The sequence below is a fragment of the Geotrypetes seraphini genome, chromosome 10, assembly GCF_902459505.1.
Source record: "Geotrypetes seraphini chromosome 10, aGeoSer1.1, whole genome shotgun sequence".
Classification (NCBI taxonomy): domain Eukaryota; kingdom Metazoa; phylum Chordata; class Amphibia; order Gymnophiona; family Dermophiidae; genus Geotrypetes; species Geotrypetes seraphini.
The window spans coordinates 107,447,079-107,467,532 of NC_047093.1; the positions used below are offsets into that span (position 1 = coordinate 107,447,079).

At 37.3% G+C, this 20,454-nt stretch overlaps 1 protein-coding gene across 3 annotated transcripts in view; it reads left to right on the top strand.

Annotated features, from left to right (window-relative positions):
- NDOR1 (NADPH dependent diflavin oxidoreductase 1) overlaps nt 1-20,454 on the top strand; it is a 260,429-nt gene that overhangs the window by 168,345 nt on the left and 71,630 nt on the right. For all 3 annotated transcript variants that reach the window (XM_033961410.1, XM_033961409.1, XM_033961411.1), the window contains exons 10-11: nt 6,707-6,814; nt 7,066-7,180. In XM_033961410.1, the coding sequence (XP_033817301.1) occupies nt 6,707-6,814; nt 7,066-7,180 (223 nt within the window). The remainder of the gene's footprint in view (nt 1-6,706; nt 6,815-7,065; nt 7,181-20,454) is intronic.

Here is a 20,454-nt window from a genome sequence, read left to right on the forward strand (position 1 = left end):
AGTGAGGCAAATAACCCATTCGTAAGGACTATACCAGTCTACAGGTTAACAGAAAGAAAATTAGAAGGTAAGAATCTAATTTCTCCTTATTACTCTTCTACAGATCGCTATACGTTCATTGCCCCTTCGGCTCAGAGAACCTCCACTCAGTTTTCATGTCTGCTAGCGGGCACAAAAGTCACAGGACCGTATGCAACCTAAACAACAACCCAGTTTTTGACTCTTTCATGGAGGGCATTGCTCCATGCATTTGTCAGTGCCAGCCAACCTTCTGATTGGAGGCAGGCTGCTCCTCTTTCGAGAGAGTTGGTCTGTTATTACTTTTGACTGTTAAGTTCTTCAGGTTGTTTGACAGGGTTGCACTGTCTGTTGGTAAAGCAGGTCTCCCACACTTCCACCAAGAGAGTCTTGTTTCAACTCCCTCCAAATATGGGTACTTCGTCAAGAGCTCTAGATCTTATTTCAGCACAATGCCATAAACCAGTTCTCTTCTTATGGAATATAATAAATAACCTGCTTCTCAGAATAGCAAGCTCCTCTCAAGTAGCCCCAGATGCTTTCCTCCTCTATTGGGGGATGGATCTACTATATGTTTCTGCCCCTTCTTCTCATTGGGTAAACTTTTCTCAAGACCAAGAGACCATGATCCCAATTGCTCCCTATTGACCTTGGCAAATTTGATACCCTCTGCTACTGGGACTATCATACAGAGCAGGCAGTCCCTCCTTCACACTGACTCCCCTCGCTCATCCTGACAGCGTAGTTCTTGATGACGTACATAGATGTAGTCTCTTTAAACTTTACAGAAGACATACCCAGAACACATATAGCTTTTTAAACACCTGCCATGTTGCCATTTTAAATGGTTTAGTTTTTCCCTTTGATGTTCAGCTGGTACACTTAATCCTACTACGTTCTCTCTTCCTTCTCTCTTGGAGTACCTCCATTTTCTAATTCTGGACTAAACTTAACTCTGTAAGAGTTCACCTGAGTGTAATTGCCACTTTCCACTTAAGGATTAATGATAAGTCAATACTGTATATGTTTATCCTTTAGTAGTTTGGTTTTAAGACAAACCGGAGAAAATATTTCTTCATACAATGTGTAATTAAACTCTGGAATTCATTGCTGGAAAATGTGGTGAAATTAAGTTAGCTTAGTGGGGTTTAAAAAAGGTTTGGACAATTTCCTAAAAGAGAAGTTTATAGGCAATTATTGAGATGGCTTGGGGAAATCCACTGCCTTATTCTTAGGATAAGCAGTATAAATTGGGATATAGCTAGGCCAGTGTCTCAAACTTTCTCGAACTGGGGTACACTAAAGGTAGTGGCCACGGCTTGAGGCACCCAGAAGTGCATGGACATCGCCGTGATGACATCACACATATGCGTGACATCATCACGTCTACGTCTGCGCATGTGCAGAGGCCTCCAGATGGGCCCTGAGACGCCAGTAGGGGTGCCAGCAGGGAAGAGGGCCAGAGAGAAGGAGCTGATTGCCTACAGCAGTGTTTCTCAACTACTTCAAGCTAAGTACCCCCTAAGTCTAACAAATAGCAACTGAGTACTCTAACCACAGACCTCCCTAGGCCCATCCAAGCTCTACTCCAGATCCCATCGTCTTTACTAATTGTAATGCAACTTTTTCCATTCATTTTTCATATACACACAATATACACAGCAGATATAAATTCTCAAAACTGACACATTTCAATCACTATATTAAAAATAAAATCATTTTACCTACCGGTGATCCTCTGCAGGCTGCTGTAATTAGCTTTAAATGGGAGACCGGGAGGCCAGGGGGGAAGCCAGAGGACACTAGAGAGAAGGGGGAAACATGCAGGTCTTTGGCGAATCGGGCAGCGCTGGCGCTGTACCACGTAGGGAAGTCAGCTGACAAGCACCTCTCTTCCTTCTCAGTGTGCCGCGGCACACTTGGAATCTCAGGAGGCACACAATTTGAGATACACTGAGCTAGGTACTTGAGACCTAGGTTGGTCTCTGTTGGAAACAGGATATTGGGCTTGATGGACCTTCGGTCTGTCCCAGTATGGCAATTGTTATGTCCTTATACCAAACCCCCTAACAAGCTTCCTCTGGTGACTAGGATCTGCCTGCCACCCTCATGGCTTTCACAAGGCCTCTCTTTGAATCTCTCTATTTATTTTCTGCATTTTTATTCTGCACTATCCAACAACAAATTCCACAACTTGTATATTGATTCAAAAAACATTTTCTTTATCTTAGTTTACATTTACTCCCTGTCAGTGATATTTCTGTTTATCACTGACCATATAAGCATTCCAAGTTGGATCTTGCTAGAGGCTGACTGAATTTTAGCTTTGGCTTTGGTGCTAAAACAGGCCTAAAATTATGATTCAGCTGTGTTTCAGTTTCCGTCAAAAATGTTGGCATGTTTTTTGGGCTGAAACCAAAACTTCCTCCTCCCCGATCAAACGCGACACAGAACCCAGCCTCCCCACAACTAAAAGCACTGCTCTCCCACCGCCCTTAGAAGCCCTGGTGGTTCCTATCTTCATTGTCAAAATGGCCACTAAGATTTTTAATGGCAGTCTCATGAGACTGCTGCTGAAAGTCACAGCAGACAGTTTGAAATTGGCGCCATCATAGGCAGGAGCAACTGGGGATTGCTTCTGCCTCTGTTTGGCCATTAAACCCTCCAGGATTTAAGTTATACTTGGGGGCAGGGCTGGCATTAGGGAAACAGGACAGCTGCCTTGAGCCCCACGGTTCCAGGGGGCCCCACAGTCTGGGTATCTCTTCCCCTCGTTGATCTAGCTCCCTCCCTTCCCCTCACCTTCGCGGTCGTCTTTGAAGATCAACCTTCTTCTTTTCAGAGGTGCGCCAACAGGGTAGACACTCTCACAAGCAACCAGCGGCTGCCCCAAAGCTTTCCCTCTGACACAACGTCTTGTTTTCACTTGGGAAGATCATTGCAGAGGGAAGGCTTCAGGTTAGCTTGTGAGAGTGTCTGCTGCTCTGACGCACCTCTGTAAAGGAAACATTTGGTCTTCAAAGGCGACCACAAAGGTGATTAGAAGGGAGAGAGCTACACCAACGAGGGGACAAGATGCCCAGACCACAGGGTCCCATGGAGCTATTTTAAGTTAGCTCAAGAGATAAGAGAGAGAGAGAGAGAGAGAAGGGTGAAAACATGGATCACAGGTGGGGGAGGACTAGAAGAAAAACATATTATCAAAGAGAGGTGGGGTGCAGGAGATGGAGACCGAGAGATGGTGGGCAATGTGATGGATGGGAGGGATTTTTTTTTTGTAATTCTTTATTCATTTTACATCTTACAAATGTATCATAAAATAACATTTGAATTTATACAATATCACTCGATTCTCTAGCAATTTAACTTAAACCATAATATTTAAACCCTCCCTCCCAACCCTACTAATTCATATGTAGTACATATAATATATAATCTAATCATTTAATATCAAATCAGAAATCTCACCCCCCCATACTTTGCAATTATATCTATTAGGGAAAATTGATAATCCAATAATTACTCATTACAATATTCTATTAATGGCCTCCAAACCTCCTGAAAATTATTAAAATTACCTTTCTGCAAGGCTAACATTCTTTCCATCTTGTACATATGACATAATGAACTCCACCAAAAACTATAATTTATTCTATTCCAATTTTTCCAATTAAATGTAATCTGCTGAATGGCAACTCCTATCATAATAAGTAATAGCTTATTATTCTTTCCAGAAATTTGACTTTTCTTCCTCATTGACATTCCAAATAATATAGTATCATAGGATAGAGCCACAGGATCTTCCAACAAACAATTTATTTGGCCCCAAATCGATTTCCATAAAGCCAAAATGAATGGACAATAGAAAAAGAAATGATCTAAAGTCCCCGAATTTGGTCTTGGAGGATGAGTTGTACAATGTCGGCATCTATGAGACAAACTTGTTTTTTTGTGTTGCACCGAGCTTTCTGGACCCCTGTTCGTTTACAAAAATTAGATAGCTCTAAGTCTAATAGGTGTTGGCATTGTCATCTCGATGGGAGGGATTTTATAGAGGCTTAGGCAGCCCTCCAATTTGGGGAGGGGGCAACACATTTCTTCTCTCTCCTCTACTTCCTCTTCTGCAGGTAGTCATGCATTTTTTTTCCTCTCGCACTTCCTATGGTCCTGTGTGTCTCTCCTCCCCCCTCCCCCCACAACGGTCCAGTGTCTCTTTCCTCTACCCCACATTCTGCCGCTTTAGTTCTACAGCATCATCTCTTTCAAGGTAGCCTGCCTCTTGCCAACCCGGAAGTTATCGCTCTGTACAATGCTGCAGAAAGAAAGCTTCTAGTTGTCAAGAGGTGAGACTGCCTTGAAAGAGTTGATTCTGGAGAACTAAGAACATAAGAAGTTGCCTCCACTGGGTCAGACCAGAGGTCCATCATGCCCAGCGGTCCGCTCCCGCCGCGGCCCATCAGGTCTATGACCTGTGAAGTTGTTCCTGACCATTTCTATAACCTACTTCTGCTTCTATCTGTACCCCTCAATCCCCTTACCCTTTAGGAACCTATCTAAACCTTCCTTGAACCCCTGTACTGTGCTTTGGCCTATCAAAACCTCTGGAAGTGCGTTCCATGTGTCCGCCACCCTCTGGGTAAAAAAGAACTTCCTAGCATTTGTTCTAAACCTGTCCCCTTTCAATTTCTCCAAGTGACCCCTAGTACTGAATTGGCAGTGTGTGGGGGAGGGGAAGTGAAAGAGAGCCGCACCATGGGGAGAAGGGAATAAAAAGAGAGATAGAGAGACACTGGACTTCATAGACTATAGGGTGGGGGGGGGGGGGCAGAAAGTTGGACAGTATATGCCCTGCCACTGGGGGAAGCCTTAGCTAAGAATGGAGGGCTGGAACCCTGAGGCTTCTCTGTGGCTATGTCCTTGGAGAGGGAAAAGAATAGCAGAGATGCTGGATCCAGGGGAAGTAGGATGGTTGGAATGCCAGTTAGAAAGAACAAGAACTATGTTGGAGCAAAGAATGAGAATGAGAAATGTTGGATGGTAGGGTGGGCAGGTGGGAGTGATGCTGTATCATGGGGCAAGAGGAGGGAAAAAACATCAGGAAAGAGAACAACAGCAATGTTGGACCATGAGGGATAGGAGAGAGGATTTGATATGATAGACAGGAGGGAAGAGAGGTGGGATAGGAAGATGGTGGAGGAAAAAAGACAGGGAGATGTCAGACCATGGCAGGAGAGGGACAGGAGATGCTGGGTTACCAGAACAGAGGGAGGAGATATACTGTAAATTGTGGAATCATGTGGGGGAGATTGAGATGGTAGCAAGGAGATGGATGAGATGAAGATATTAGGTACAGAGATATAGATGATAGATATAAGGAATTTGGAGGCTAGTGAAAGCACGAGATGGGAAATAGGAGAGCTAGAGCATGAGAAAGGGAGATGAAAAGTTGGTAAGTAGCTTAAAAGTAAAAAGAAGAACAAGGATGAAATTTGAGTGGACAGAGAGGCAGAAAAGTAAAAAAGGGCAGGAAGAGCTAAAGAAAAAATCACATCAAAGACAGGAGTAGTTTGGGAATGAAACAAGACAGGAAAGAGGAGAAAAGACATGTGGACAGCAACCAATGGAAAGGAATTTTCAGAAGACACAGGAAAACAGAATAGATGAAATGGGACCAACATGATGGAACAATAAAATGTCAAGATGACAAAGGTAGAAAAAAGTATTTTATTTTAAATGTACTACCTGGAATACGTTAGCTTTGGGATATGTGCATCACAGATATTTGCATTGTGTTCAGTGGCTTACCAGACAGCTGATGGGAGGTGGGAGTGAGCAGTAGCCCTGAGCCCAAAGTGGGTGGGTGCTAAATTTTTTCCCGTCATGTCCCATGCCTCCTGCCCAAATGCAAAATATAAATACCTAAGTTGGTGGTCTTCCCAAAGCCCTGCCAGCTGAAGACCAGAACTTTTTAAGCTCAGCAACTGGTGACAGCTCAGGGACACTGCTACTAGCTGCAGAACTTGGAGATTTCTGGCTGCTAGACTGGAGGAGGTGATCTTCAAATGGCAGGGTTTTGGGATCCCCACCAGCCACAGCAAAGGAGGTGGTACTCTTGTGTGTTCAGTACAGAAAGAAGTGCATATCTGGTTTTTTTTTCCAGTGTTGTGATACTTGCTGTGTTTAATTTCTTGGAGTTCCCGGTTCAATTTCCATTTGCGATTTCTTGTTTTGTATTTGGTAAATGTGCTATCTATGTTTTGTGTGTAAAGTCATTTAAAGTTTGTTTTATCTGTGGTAGTAATGGGAGGTGGGGATATCGGTGGGCGGGTGCAGAGAGGAGGGGGTATCAGGGGCCCCCTCCTTAATCTTCCCTGGGCCCCAACATATCTAAAACTGGCCCTTCTCGAGGAGTCAGGCTCATGTGTGGGTCTGGGGGAGCAAGTAAGTACTGTTCAGGGAGCGAAGGCAGTTTCAGCTAAAGCTGAGTGACAAATTTTGTCCACAGATTCAGTTTTGGCTAAAATTGAAAACTTGGCTTCAGTTGACCTCCAGACCTTGATAAGATCCTGTTGTGGACTGTATTGGAAAGGGGAAAAATGATTAATTGGAAAAAGAATGAAAGGCCCATAACCATATGTAATATATGTAGAGTAATCAGATACACACTCTCACAATGTTCTTTTCTTAGGTGCTTTTTGATTTTCCTAACACCTCTTCCTGCATTCCTCCTGAATACCTGTTTGAGCTGATTCCAAGGATTCGTCCACGCTCTTTCTCCATCGCATCCTCCTTGCTGGTGAGAACTCCTGTTTCCAGTGTGCAGTGTACAGCTACAGTAGCCAGCTCTGAGATTCTCTGTCTACATTTCCTCCATCTTCTGGGTAGAGTGGGGAGTGGCTGCTTTTGGCATCACTTTTAACTAAAGTCAGCAGAGGAATTGAAGTTTTTCCCATGTGTCACATATCACTCCTCCTTGTCTCGTACTTCAGCCACATGTTATGTTCCTCACCTTTGATTCATCATTCTTGGATTTTTTTGGCTTTGCAGACTCATCCCAACAGAATCCAGATCCTGTTGGCTGTGGTTCAGTATAAGACAAGACTCAGTGTGCCACGGCGTGGTCTGTGCTCCTTTTGGCTGGCATCTCTCCGTCCAGAGGATGGTAAGACTTAAGGAAAATGGTGGGAATATGTCATGGTGCTATGGTAATACATACAGTAACTATTCATAATGTTTGCATGAACACCAGTCTATATGGATTCAGTAGATTGTACAGCAGTAGAGGTTGTACTGTAACTTTCCCAGGATCACACATTGTTAGTAGCATGGCGAGAAGATGACTCAATGAAGGTCACACAGAGGCAGTTGCAGAGCAGAGATTGGAAGAGAAGGTGACTTAATGAAGGTCACATAGCAATACAGTAGCAGAGGTTATTCCCTGGTGCCTCAGCTCTGTTGACTTGTAGTTATATACAAGCAGTATAGCTATCACATATCCACACCCCCAGGTACCATAGTTCTCTGTAAAACATAAATACAGAGTTATACACACATTCCACATTCATTCCTTAAAAACCCTGACCAGGTCTTCCTGACCTCCTGGTCATCCCTGGACTTCTCATCTCTCCAGGCTTCTCCTGAGTCCCTCCTGAACCTCCATTAGTCCTACAGGTCTTCAGCAGCGTCTGGTTCCATTACCAGTCCCTCTGCTGGTTGCCACCGTCCCAGCTGGTCCCTCCGCCAGACCGCTCCTCAGTCCTTTGGTCAGTGCTCCCAGAGTCCTTGGACTCTCCCAGCTCTCCATCACTAGGTTGTCTTATCCAGCACCATGCACTCTCAGTCGTCTTCTCACTGACGCACGCACTGAGAACTCGCCTGGATACTTCTTCACCGGTCCCACCTCCGGTCATCAAGCCTAAGCCCCTCAACTCCAGGCTCTACTGGATTCGTGGCTACTTCTTCAGCTCTTTCCCTGCCGGTGTATAGGTTCCCACAGACCCTCCCATCACCGGGCTTTCTCTGATGCACCAGTCCCTCCTGTCAGGACTGGTCAGCCACACAGGGCCAGATCTCTCTCTTTCTGCCATTGTATCAGTCCCCACAGACCATCCTACCACGAGACTTCCGCTCTCTGCTGCACCAGTCCCCCCTGTCAGGGCTGGTCAGCCTGACCACTCTACTCCCCTGCACTGGGGAAATGCAGGGTCACAGACAGGTGCATTAGATTCTGTTTGGTGCTTGAAATTGCCAGCCCATTGCTTGATCAGGTTATGACCTCATGGTCCGCCATCTGTTCAAACTCTTGGCTCTGATGGATCTTATTACTGATTCTCTGTGGGAGATAAATTTGGACTCCCAGTAGGTCCCCAATGCTCCCTGCTGTATAATGAGTAGAGTGAGAACCCAGACATCTTTTTTTTTTTAATTCTTTATTCATTTTTAGAGTTTACAGTAAGTGTATAAGCAAATAAAAACATTTTAAACTTAAATACAACACTTAATAATCTACAAAAAAATCAATTTAGAATTTATCTTCCCTCTCTCCCCCTTAATCAATAATAATCTTTGAACACATAAAAACATATTATAGTCCCCATCCTTACATTCCTTACATTTATACAAAGATCAAAATCTACCTACCTACTGGGAATGTTACCAGTTTTTTTTCAGGGTTTTTTAAATAAAAAGTTAAATAGTATTTTAACAAAATTTATTTGGCTGGGTAAAATTCCTAGAATTGCTTTAGTGTCTTTGCAAAAGCCAATTATGGAGGGGGGTAAATTTTCCTAATTTCTATAGGTATCATCAGGCCTATATTTTGCGTCAAGGTATGTATTGGGTCCTCCCAGAGCCCATTGATAATATCCCAGACTGGTTTTGGTTAGAATGGCGACTCATGTTTCCTTTGCGACTTGGTCGTGTACTTAGTATCAAAATGCCTAGGCTATATAAAGAACATAGAATATTTGTTGATACATGGAAAACTGTACAATATGTAAATAGTCTAACTCCTATTCCGATAAATAAATCAACAAATCAAACGATTTGGCTTAACTCCAAGATCAAAATTGGCGGTTTTAAAATTATCTGGAAGCATTGGATGCTGGCAGGAATACGTACATTGGAAGATGTAATATCTAATGGTAAGCTGCTTGAGTTTTCACAATTGCAACATAAATTTGGTCTCAACAAATCACAAAGTTTTAGATGGTTACAATTGAAGCAGGCCATTCAGGCGGGGTTCCCTGAATGAAAAACTCTTAATAATCAATATAGTGTGGAATTCTTATGCTTTCAGGCAGATTTCATGGGGCGCAACCTAGAGAATTTAAGAAAAGAAGGAAATTATCAACATTTAGAAATCAAGATCGTTTGTATCATATTAATCATATTAATCAAGGTAATCAAGACCATCAAAGAAAAAACAAGGGAGATAGACAAGGTACCTCTGTTCCCATTATCCAGTCACCTAATGGTACCATCAATAATAGACCATCAACCTCGGCCTCTCAAATGAGGAAAAGAATTAGAAGTGACTCAGATGAACTTTTTGTATCTCCACTCAAAAGCCCTATTATCCCTGCCTCTCATCTTGATTCTCATACTCATACAGATAATTTTTTAGAAAGAATATGGCCCGAAAAAGGGCAGATACAATCGAACAACTACAGACCGTTTATGAAACATCAGGGTCTAAATACACGAGGTGCTTATCAGTATTATCAACAAAACAGATACCTGCAGCCTCAACAGTACCAAAACAGGTCTTTTTATCCAAACAGAGGAAGAGGAAGAGGCAGAGGAAGAAGCAGAGGCAGCATAAGTTATTAAATAATCCTCAACTCATGCCACCTCAAAATCAGAGAGATGAAATTCCTATATTTAATATCTCCCATTTTAGTCTTTCTCAAGTTCAAACAGATGTTTTGCGTAAAGGTCTATCTTTTGTCCCATCAAGTCCATATGATTCATTTCAAACGAAAATTGATCTTTTTAGATTTCAGAGAAAACTCCAGATTATGCACTTTTTTTCAAATAGTCCCTCTTATATTGATATGTCTGTTCTTAAACCTGCATCAAATTGGTTTCCTCCGGGTCCTACAGACCCACTTATTGAAGCATTTCAATCATGTGTCAGTCATGATATTGCCATTTTAGAAAAAGAACACAAAAAGAAAATGTTCTTTAATCTTTCAAAAACAGAACAATCTGCTGTTAAAGAACTAAAAGAAAATACTAACATTGTTATCAAACCCGCTGATAAAGGTGGTGGGATTGTCATTATGGATCGTTTGTCATATATTTCTGAGGTAGAAAGACAAATCTTTGACCAAAAATACTATGCACTACTGCAAATGGATCCTACTGAACAACTTAAAATAGAGATCGATTCTCTAGTTAAAATAGCGAAAGAAGCAGGTTATATCACCATGAAAGAGAGTTCTTTTTTGACTGTTGATTATCCTATTATTCCCACCATCTATATGTTACCGAAGATACACAAATCCAATACTAATCCTCCAGGTCGCCCTATCATTTCTGGAAATGGTTCAATTTTAGAACCTTTATCAAAATTTGTAGATTTTTTTCTAAGACCGTTTATTCCTTGTATTAAATCATATGTTAGAGATTCTTCACATATGATTAATATTATTGATGAATATGAAGGTTTGCTGAATGATATTATATTAGTTACTATGGACATTGAATCACTATATACAAATATTCCACAATTGTCTGCATTGGAAATCATTGAAAGAACACTTAGGAAAAGAGAAACACATAAAAGGATACCCAATCATTTTATACTCACATTATCAAGCATAGCATTGACGAATAATTATTTCTGTTTTCAAAATCAATTTTTTCAACAGATTAAGGGGACAGCCATGGGATCTTCCATGGCTCCGGACATTGCCAACCTCTATGTTGCAGAGTTTGAGGATGTTTTTTTACAAACACATCCTTTTCAGAATAATGTTGTGCTGTACAAAAGATACATTGATGACATTTTTATATTGTGGAGGGGAACAAATGAAGAACTCAATAATTTTCACCAATGGTTGAACACGTGTGATGAAAATCTGAGATTTAAGATTGAACATAATAGTGAATCCATTTCTTTTTTAGATATGAGAATTTTTAAAACGGTTTATGGTTTAAAAACCACCATTTTTAGAAAAGACACTGATAGGAACTCCTATCTGCATTTTACAAGTTTCCATAATAGGAGTCTTAAGAAGAATCTTCCTTTTTCACAGTTTTTAAGATTACGCAGACTTTGCACAGACATTGAAGAGTTTGAGAAACAGGCACCGGCTATGCGACACAATTTTTTAGCCAGGGGATATCCTGAAAAGTGTGTTGATGAATGTTATCAAAAAGCTCTTACAAAACACAGAGATGACCTGTTACATCAAGCTGCAGTTAGATCAAAACCTGAGTTGGTATGTACTTTGAGGTTTTCATACCTCTCTAGTGATATTCAGTATATCATTAGAAAAAATTGGCACATTTTACAGCCCCATGCTTGTTTTGAGAGGATCAAACCAGTAATAGCATATTCAAGAAATAGAAACTTAAGGGACATTTTAGTACCATCTGCGTTACCAGGAGCCCCAGTTGTTAGTGATGGTCCCGTAGGACACATACCTTGCGGACATTGTTCTGTATGTAAGCATAGTATGACGGTGACTAGTTATGAACATCCAGTGACGGGGGTCAAAATAAATTTGACAGAATATAGTGATTGTCAGACATCACAAGTGATTTATGCTATCATTTGTCCTTGTAAAAAATGGTACATTGGAAAAACAAAACGTATGATTAAAACTAGATTAATTGAACATAGGAGCTGTATTAGCAGAAATGTACAATCTGCCCCGATTGTTGAACATTGGTACGATAAAGGACACTGCATTACGGATTTAAAGTTTTTTGTTTTAAAAGTTGTTAAAACCAGATGGAGAGGTGGTAATTCGGACAATTTCCTTTTAAAGGAGGAACAACGCTTTATACACAATTTTAATACCATCAGTCCACAAGGTCTTAACATGGAATTAGATTTGAGATCTTGTATGTGAGCCCCCTTTATATATATATATATATTTTTTATGATGAGTATTATTGCAGTTGCAATATTTTTGCCATTTTTATTCTTTATATTTTGCCAGTTTTTAATTTTATCTGTTTTGTTAGTGCTTTTTTGTCAATTTTATATACACTTATATTTTTTCTTATGTTTTTACATTGATTTGAATTTTATTCGTTTTTTATGTTTATTTTCCTTCTGTTTTTTGTTTTTTCCTCTTTTGAGGACTTTATAGTATCAATTGGCTTCATGGCACGTTTCTCTTTAGATACTGATGACGTCATCACGTTTCTTACGTCATCACGTTTTTTCTGCTTTTTATTCACTGCCTTTTTGCGACCTGTCCAATTTTCAATTTCACTTTACAGCCAGCATTCGCATGACGGCGTCTTGGTAAGCGTCCCTCTTTTTATCTTTATCTTTATTTTCATTTTCTACTTACTTTGCCTTTTAGTTTCACTTTTAGCAGCGTTTGGGGTACTACATTTTTCACAGCTCCGTTCGGGCTGTGGCTCTATAGCCACTTTTATTGTGGTTTTAATTGCTGGTTCCTTTCAGCACCATTTGGGCTGTGGCACTATAGTCATTTTTTCTATGCGTGTTTTCAACTGTGCTTTTTAGTTGCTTTTGATTTTCAATCACAGCTCCGTTCGGGCTGTGGCTCCATAGCTACTTTTACTGTGTTTTCATTTGCTTTTTACTTTCAGCACCGTTTGGGCTGTGGTACTATAGTCATTTTTTCTATGCGTGTTTTCAACTGTGCTTTTTAATCACTGCTCCGTTCGGGCTGTGGCTCTATAGCCACTTTTACTGTGTTTTTATTTGCTTTTTACTTTCAGCACCGTTTGGGCTGTGGCACCATAGTCATTTTTTCTATGCAAGCATTCATACAACTACGTTTTGACAAAAGATTTTTGTGATTTATGTACATTGAAATGTGGTACTATAGACATGTTTTATTTATTTATTTATTTTTTTAATTTTATAATGGCATAGTTTATATATATATATATATTTGTTTGTTCTACCGTTCAGTAGATGTACCTTTTCCATTTTTAGATAAATACAGTTTTCTAGAGTGGTCCATACACCAGGTTATTTCATACCCAAAGATCTCTAAGGTACTGCAGTGTTCTTATTACTATTATTCTAGTTACTTAATCCTTTTTAATATTGACGTTTGCTGGGTTAGTTGTCTTTGGTTTAATTATATCCTTTTTTTATAGATATCTGCTCTTTTAGTGACTTTATTTTAATATATTTTATATATTTATTAAAAGTATGTAGATACACCTTTATTAGTTTATGGTGATTGAGTATATAGTGATTAAACATATGGATTTGTTTTTTGGCTTATTGTTGTTGTTATCTTTTTACTCCAGAAAATACACTGATGCATTGATTGATTGTTATATCTAGATTGTGCTCTATTTTAAATTTATTTGCTATATATGGTTTATTTTAAATTTATATATGTTTTTATATGATACATTTATGTGATATAAGTTATTTATACTTTTTTATATATATATATACATTTATGTGATATAAGTTATTTATACTTTTTTATATTTGGTGTATTAAAATATATGGTTGTGTGTATTGGTTAATCAATATTGCTGTTTCTTTTATAATATATTTTTATGTGTTAATATATATTTTGATAGTGTTTATATGTTTTCATATATGTTTAAATGATTTTATACATTGCCTATAGACTCCTGACGCAGGCCGTAGGGCCGAAACATGTACATGTCGGGTCGAGTATTTTTGGAAGAATAAAGGATCACCTGATTATTCAGATGAGTTGAAAGACATTTTTATTCATTGCACCTTTTCTTATTGGACAATTCCACTTGTCCCCATCATCAGATTTCATGGGGCACCAGGCCGCACAGTGGTATAAATTAATATCTGGATTTGTGAATAAAAAAACAAAAACTGGTCTTCGGGACATTTGGAGCCTTGAGATTAAGCATTAAATTAATGCGTCTCAATGGCCACGAATTTGGTCTTGGAGGATGAGATGTACAGTGTCTGCATCTATGAGACAAACTTGGTTCTTTCTTTTGCATAGAGCTTTTTGGACCCCTGTTCGTTTACAAAAACTAGATAGCTCTAAGTCTAATAGATGTTGGCACTGTCATCTTGAGGCTGGGACATTATATCACCTTTTATTCTATTGTCCATTTATATTAGTATTTTGGAAATCAATTTGGCCTCAAATCAATAGGATGTTAGAGAATCCGGTAGCCTTGACATATGATACTATTTTATTTGGCATGTCAATGAGAGCAAAGAGTCAGCAGATTAAATTACAGTTTCTGGTGGAATTCTGTGTGTCATATATATAAAATGGAGCGCACAATAGCAACACAAAGAGGATATTTTGGTAAATTTCAGAAGATTTGGGGACCATTAACAGATTTTTGTAATGAGTAATAACGTTTTCCCAAAGTAAGATATTTGACATGGAGGGGTGTGGGTGGGTAATAAATATTAAATCCTATAATGTATAAGAGTATTTAATTGTTTGGTTTGTTTTTTTTATAATTCTTTATTCATTTTCATATTTTACATGAAGTGTACAAAATATTGAGTTACAACTAATGGATACACAATATCACTTTTATATCTATTACATAATATTCTGAACAAATTTTTTTTATCCCCTCTCTCACCCCCCCACCCTTCAAGTACTTTCCAATCACCTTATACATATTGTATACCATATTATAACATGTTATGTAAAATTATTTTCACTACCCCCCCTCCATGTGTGCCATAAAGAAGACAAGAAAAAGAAGAAAAGAAGAAGATAAATCCTATTATTCATTCAGTACAATACTTTGTCAATGGCCCCCATATTTTTATAAATTTAGGATATTGTATTGCTATTACTCTTTCCATTTTGAATATATGACAAATTGTATTCCACCAAAATGTATAATTAAGGTTACTATGATTCTTCCAGTTATTGGTTATATGCTGAATGGCAACCCCTGTCATGACTAATAAAAGCTTGTTATTTTCTGGTGAAATTTGACTTTTTTTTCTCATCATCATTCCAAATAACACTGTATCATATGATATTTCTACATGATTTTCCATCAATTTATTAATTTGTGGCCAAATTGCATTCCAAAAACTTTTAATGTAGGGACAATGATATAGTAAATGATCCAACGTCCCAGGTTCCAGATTACAGTGCCAGCATTTATTGGACTTAGAACTATCTAATTTTTGCAAACGTGTAGGGGTCCAAAAAGCTCTATGTAATAAAAAGAACCAAGTTTGTCTCATAGACGCTGACACTGTACATCTCATTCTCCAAGACCAAATTAGTGGCCATTGAGATGCAGTAATTTGATGCTTAATCTCAATGCTCCAAATGTCTCTTAGACCATTTTTTGGTTTTTTATTCAAATATCCAGATATTAATTTATACCACAATGCGGCTTGATGCCCTAGGAAGTCTGCTTGGAAGCATAAGAACTCTAAACTATATTGATTATTCAATGTTTTCCATTCAGGGAACCCAACCTGAATGGCCTGCTTCAATTGCAACCATTTAAAACTTTGTTTTTTACTAAGACCAAATCTATGTTGCAATTGTGAAAATTCCAGCAGTTTACCTTCCGAAATAACATCATTCAGAGATCTAATGCCTGCAATAATCCATTCCTTCCAAAGGATTTGAGCTCCGCCAATTTTAATCTTGGAGTTTATCCATAAAGACTGATTAGTTGACTTGTTTATTGGGATAGGTGTTAATTTACTAATAAACCTCAATGTTTTCCAAGTATCCATTAATATCTTATTTTCTCTGTATCTTCTAGGCATGTTGATACTTGGAAGATGAACTAAATTTAGGGGAAACATAAGGCGCCATTCCAAATATAACCAATCCGGTGCATTATCTAACAGTTCTGGGAGGATCCAATACATACCCTGACGTAAAATATAGGCTTGATGGTACCTATAAAAATTTGGAAAATTTACCCCTCCCTCCTTAATTGATTTTTGCAAAGATACCAAAGCTATTCTATGCGTTTTACCAAGCCAAAGAAATTTCGTTAAAATGCTATTAAGCTTTTTATAAAAGGACCCCTGAAAATAAATAGGTATCATACTCATTTGGTAGCAAACTACAGGCAAGATCATCATTTTAATAGTTTGAACTCTCCCCCACCAAGAAAGATGTAACGGATTCCATTGCTCACATAACTCTGTAACTCTTTTCAATACAAATTTTTCATTTTCTTTTACTGTATCTTCAATTGTATTTTTAACTTGAATGCCAAGATATTTAAATCCTTCTTCTTTCCATATGAACGGAAAAACATCAAATAATCCTTTTACACAATGAACATTTAAAGGTATAAGTTCAGACTTACTCCAATTAATTTTATAACCTGAAATTTTGCCAAACATATCAATTAATTTCAATAGACAAGATAAGGTAGACTCTGGATTCCTCAAATAAAGTAAAATATCATCCGCATAAGCCGAAATTTTATATTCCATATCAGAATATGGAATACCCTGTATCCCCCTTGCTTGCTGTATTGCTAACAATAAGGGTTCTAATACAACATCAAATAACAAAGGAGATAAAGGACAACCTTGTCTAACTCCCCTCTGCAATTGAAAACCATCAGATATCATATTATTAATATTTAATCTTGCAATCGGGAAGCTATACAATGTTTTTACCATTTGTATAAATCCAGAACCTATACCAAACCATTCTAAAGCCTGATACATAAAATTCCATTCTACCCTATCAAACGCTTTTTCTGCATCCAAGGAAACTGTAAAAGCCGGTTCATCCATTTTTTTTTATAAATTTAACATATGAAACAATAATCTAGAGTTATTAGAGGAATGTCTTTTAGCAACGAAACCCGTCTGATGTGTGTCTATAATATGTGGGAGAGCTTTGGCTAATCTCAAAGCCAAAATTTTCGCCAAAAGTTTATTATCCACATTTATTAAAGATATAGGCCTGTAGTCTGAAACCAAAGTAGGATCTTTATTTGGCTTAGGCAAAACAATTACTATTGATTCAGCCATAGTACCTTTAATATCACCTTTTATAAGTTGTGTCTGATATAAATTTAGTAAATATGGGGAAAGGACATTTTGAAATGTTTTATAAAATTCTACTGTATAACCATCACCACCTGGAGCGGATCCAACTCTAAGAGATCTCAACGCTGTTTCTAATTCTTTTAATGATATAGGTTCATCTAAACTCCGTTTTATATGATCAGGAACCTTAGGTCCAATAATTAAATCTAAAAAATTTTACCATCTTTTTGCCTCTCCAAATAAGGCTCAGAAGAATACAGGTCCTTATAAAATTTTAGAAATTGCTTTAAAATTATATCCGTTTGATTGGTTATTATACCATTATCATCTTTTATCCCATTAATGTTAGTTCTTCTTTTTTTTGCTTTAAGATAATTTGCCAATAATCTTCCCGCCTTATTAGAATTTCCATAATACATTGTCTGTTTGGAAAACAAGTCTCTTCTTATCATTTTTGAAGCTAATTCGTTATATTTACCTTTTGCTTTCAAAAGAGCTTGTAATACATCATGTTCCCATTTGCTTACCAATTTAGTTTCTAGTATTTTAATTTCTTTTTCTAACTCTATATACTGTTTTTTAATCTGTTTCCTAACAAAAGCCGAATATGATATAATATGACCTCTCATAGTCGCTTTAAAAGCGTCCCATACATTTTCAATAGATGTATCTTCCACTAAATTAATTTGAAAGAAATCACTAATTTGTGTTTTAAAATTTTCCTAAAATTTTTCATCCACAAGCAATGCATTATCAAATCTCCAAAGAGGTCTTCTATTTTCTAATTGATCTAATTGTAAATCTATCCATACTCCCGCATGATCCGAAATGATAATGGGATCAATGGAAGCCTTAATCACTTGCTGCACCTTATGTGATGAAATAAAAATATAATCTATTCTTGAAAATGATTTATGAACCTGTGAACAAAATGAAAATTCCTGATCATTAAAATGAAGAATACGCCATATATCCTTCAAATCACATGATTGAACCAAATTATCTAAACCTAAAGATTTTATACTTTTACCTGGTTTTTTATCCATTAATGGATCCATTACAGCATTAAAATCTCCAGCCACCACTAAATTAGAAGCAGCCAGTGGTAACAACATACTCTGCAATTTTTTAAAGAATTCTGATTGATTCGAATTAGGGGCATATATATGGAACAACGTCAGGGCATTATTTCCCATACTTATATCAACATGTAGCCATCTTCCATGTGGGTCCGAATTTAATATCTTAAAATTGGCCATACACTTTTTATTTATAAGAACTGCTACTCCTGCTTTTTTACCCTCTGCTGGAGCAAAAAAACATTCTTTCACCCACCCACCCGTTAGTTTCTGTGATTCCTTTATATTAAGATGGGTCTCCTGCAGACAATAAACATCCGCGTTTTGCTTCTTTAAAAATGATAATACCTTTTTCCTTTTGATTACATGATTTAGGCCATTGACATTAATAGAAAATATCTTAAAAGACATAATATATTTTATACTCCTTATCATAATCTTCCTCTTCCTTTCTTCCATAACTAAGATCTAAAAAACTTCTCCCCATGGCACACATTCTTACCTCCAAATTACCCAATCCCTTATTAATCTTTTCCTTAATCATCCTAGTAATATCTTTAATACCCACCTTCTTCCCACCCCTCCCTCCCCAATATAATGACTGCTTAAGGACACACATTGGACAGTAATCCCAACTTCCCCCCTCTCCCCCAGGCAACCAATATTTATTAATAACCCCTTTATCCTTTATTGAGACAAACTCACTACCTCTCTACAATATATCTAATTATATCTCTCTTCTAATCATAAAACCTTTGTTCTTTTTTTTTTTTTTCCATTTTAAGGTAATTAATTTCTCTATCTATTATTTAACCTTTAGTCACATAACCATATTTATTTCCTAACATTCCATTAATGCATTTTTATCATTTCACCAATCTCTAATTCATTCCCCCAACATTTTATTTCATTCAAGAAAATTCTATCATAGTCATATATTTAATAAAAAGTATCATTTTCCTATATCTTATATTATCTAATCCATCTTCTCCTATCCTCCTTTAAATATCCAACAACAAATATCCATCTCTTCATATATTTCTGTTAAAAAAAAAAAAAAACTTCAATTTTATAAGTTTTTATCCTCTATTTGTATTTAAACATTTGTATTTCATTTTCAAAATAATTTTTTTCCCCCCCCTTTTTATATTTCCTCTTCTCCAAATTAAATCCAAACTTTTTAAAACTATATTATCACAACATCAATCTTTACATTCCTTCAGCTACCAATAAATTCTTATGTATCTTTCTTTTATATTATTCATTTTCCTTTCCTTTACTTGCATTTAAATATCATATAACTTGTCCTTTCTATCATTAGTCCATTCTGCAATCTTTTCCTTATTGTCCTTTCATTCTTTACTTTCTCCTTTTCTGACTTATTAAATAAACTGAACTTTCATATTTATTTCTTATCTCCATCCATCCACTCTTAAAGACTTTTGACTGCCAATTGTCATTCATTTTTTTTTTTTTTATAATATCCTTTTAGTCTATCAGTCCTGCTTTCTTCTTCTTCACATCTATTTATTTTCCTATTCAGTCTTCACTTTTCCTTTTGTGTTAATTTGTCCAGTCCTTTAATCCTTCTTGTTCATTCTTTACTCCAACCATCCATCTTTCAGTCTCCTAAAAGTTCAGTCTAATAACTTCACTTTAATGTCTTTCCAGTCTATCCTTCTTTCTTCTTTACATTCTTTTATTTTCTTTTTCACTTGTCCATTTTTATTTCCTGTTCTTTGTTGCATATTCTTCTTTTTCCAACAAACAAAAGTCCCATAGTTCTTTATATTTAATTTTTTGTTCAATATCCACCAATCCAGTCTTAGTATTTAACCCTTCATTTCAACACCCATTGTGCTAAAATGACATAGGTTCTGATTTTGAAAGAAAGGTCTTTAGTTTTTCCAGATCAACAAAATACAAAGATTTATCCCCACAAGATACCCTCATTTTTGCTGGGTAATATAACCCATACTTATATCCTTTTTCCTTTAATTGAGATCTCAGATCAAGGAATTTCTTCCTAATATTTGCTGTATTTTTAGCAAAGTCTGGTAAAAACCATATTTTGGATCCTTTATAGTTTAAGTTTTTATCTTTTTTGGCAGCATTTAAAATTTCTATTCTTTGTTGGTATCTTAACATCTTGAATATTAATGGTCTTGGTCT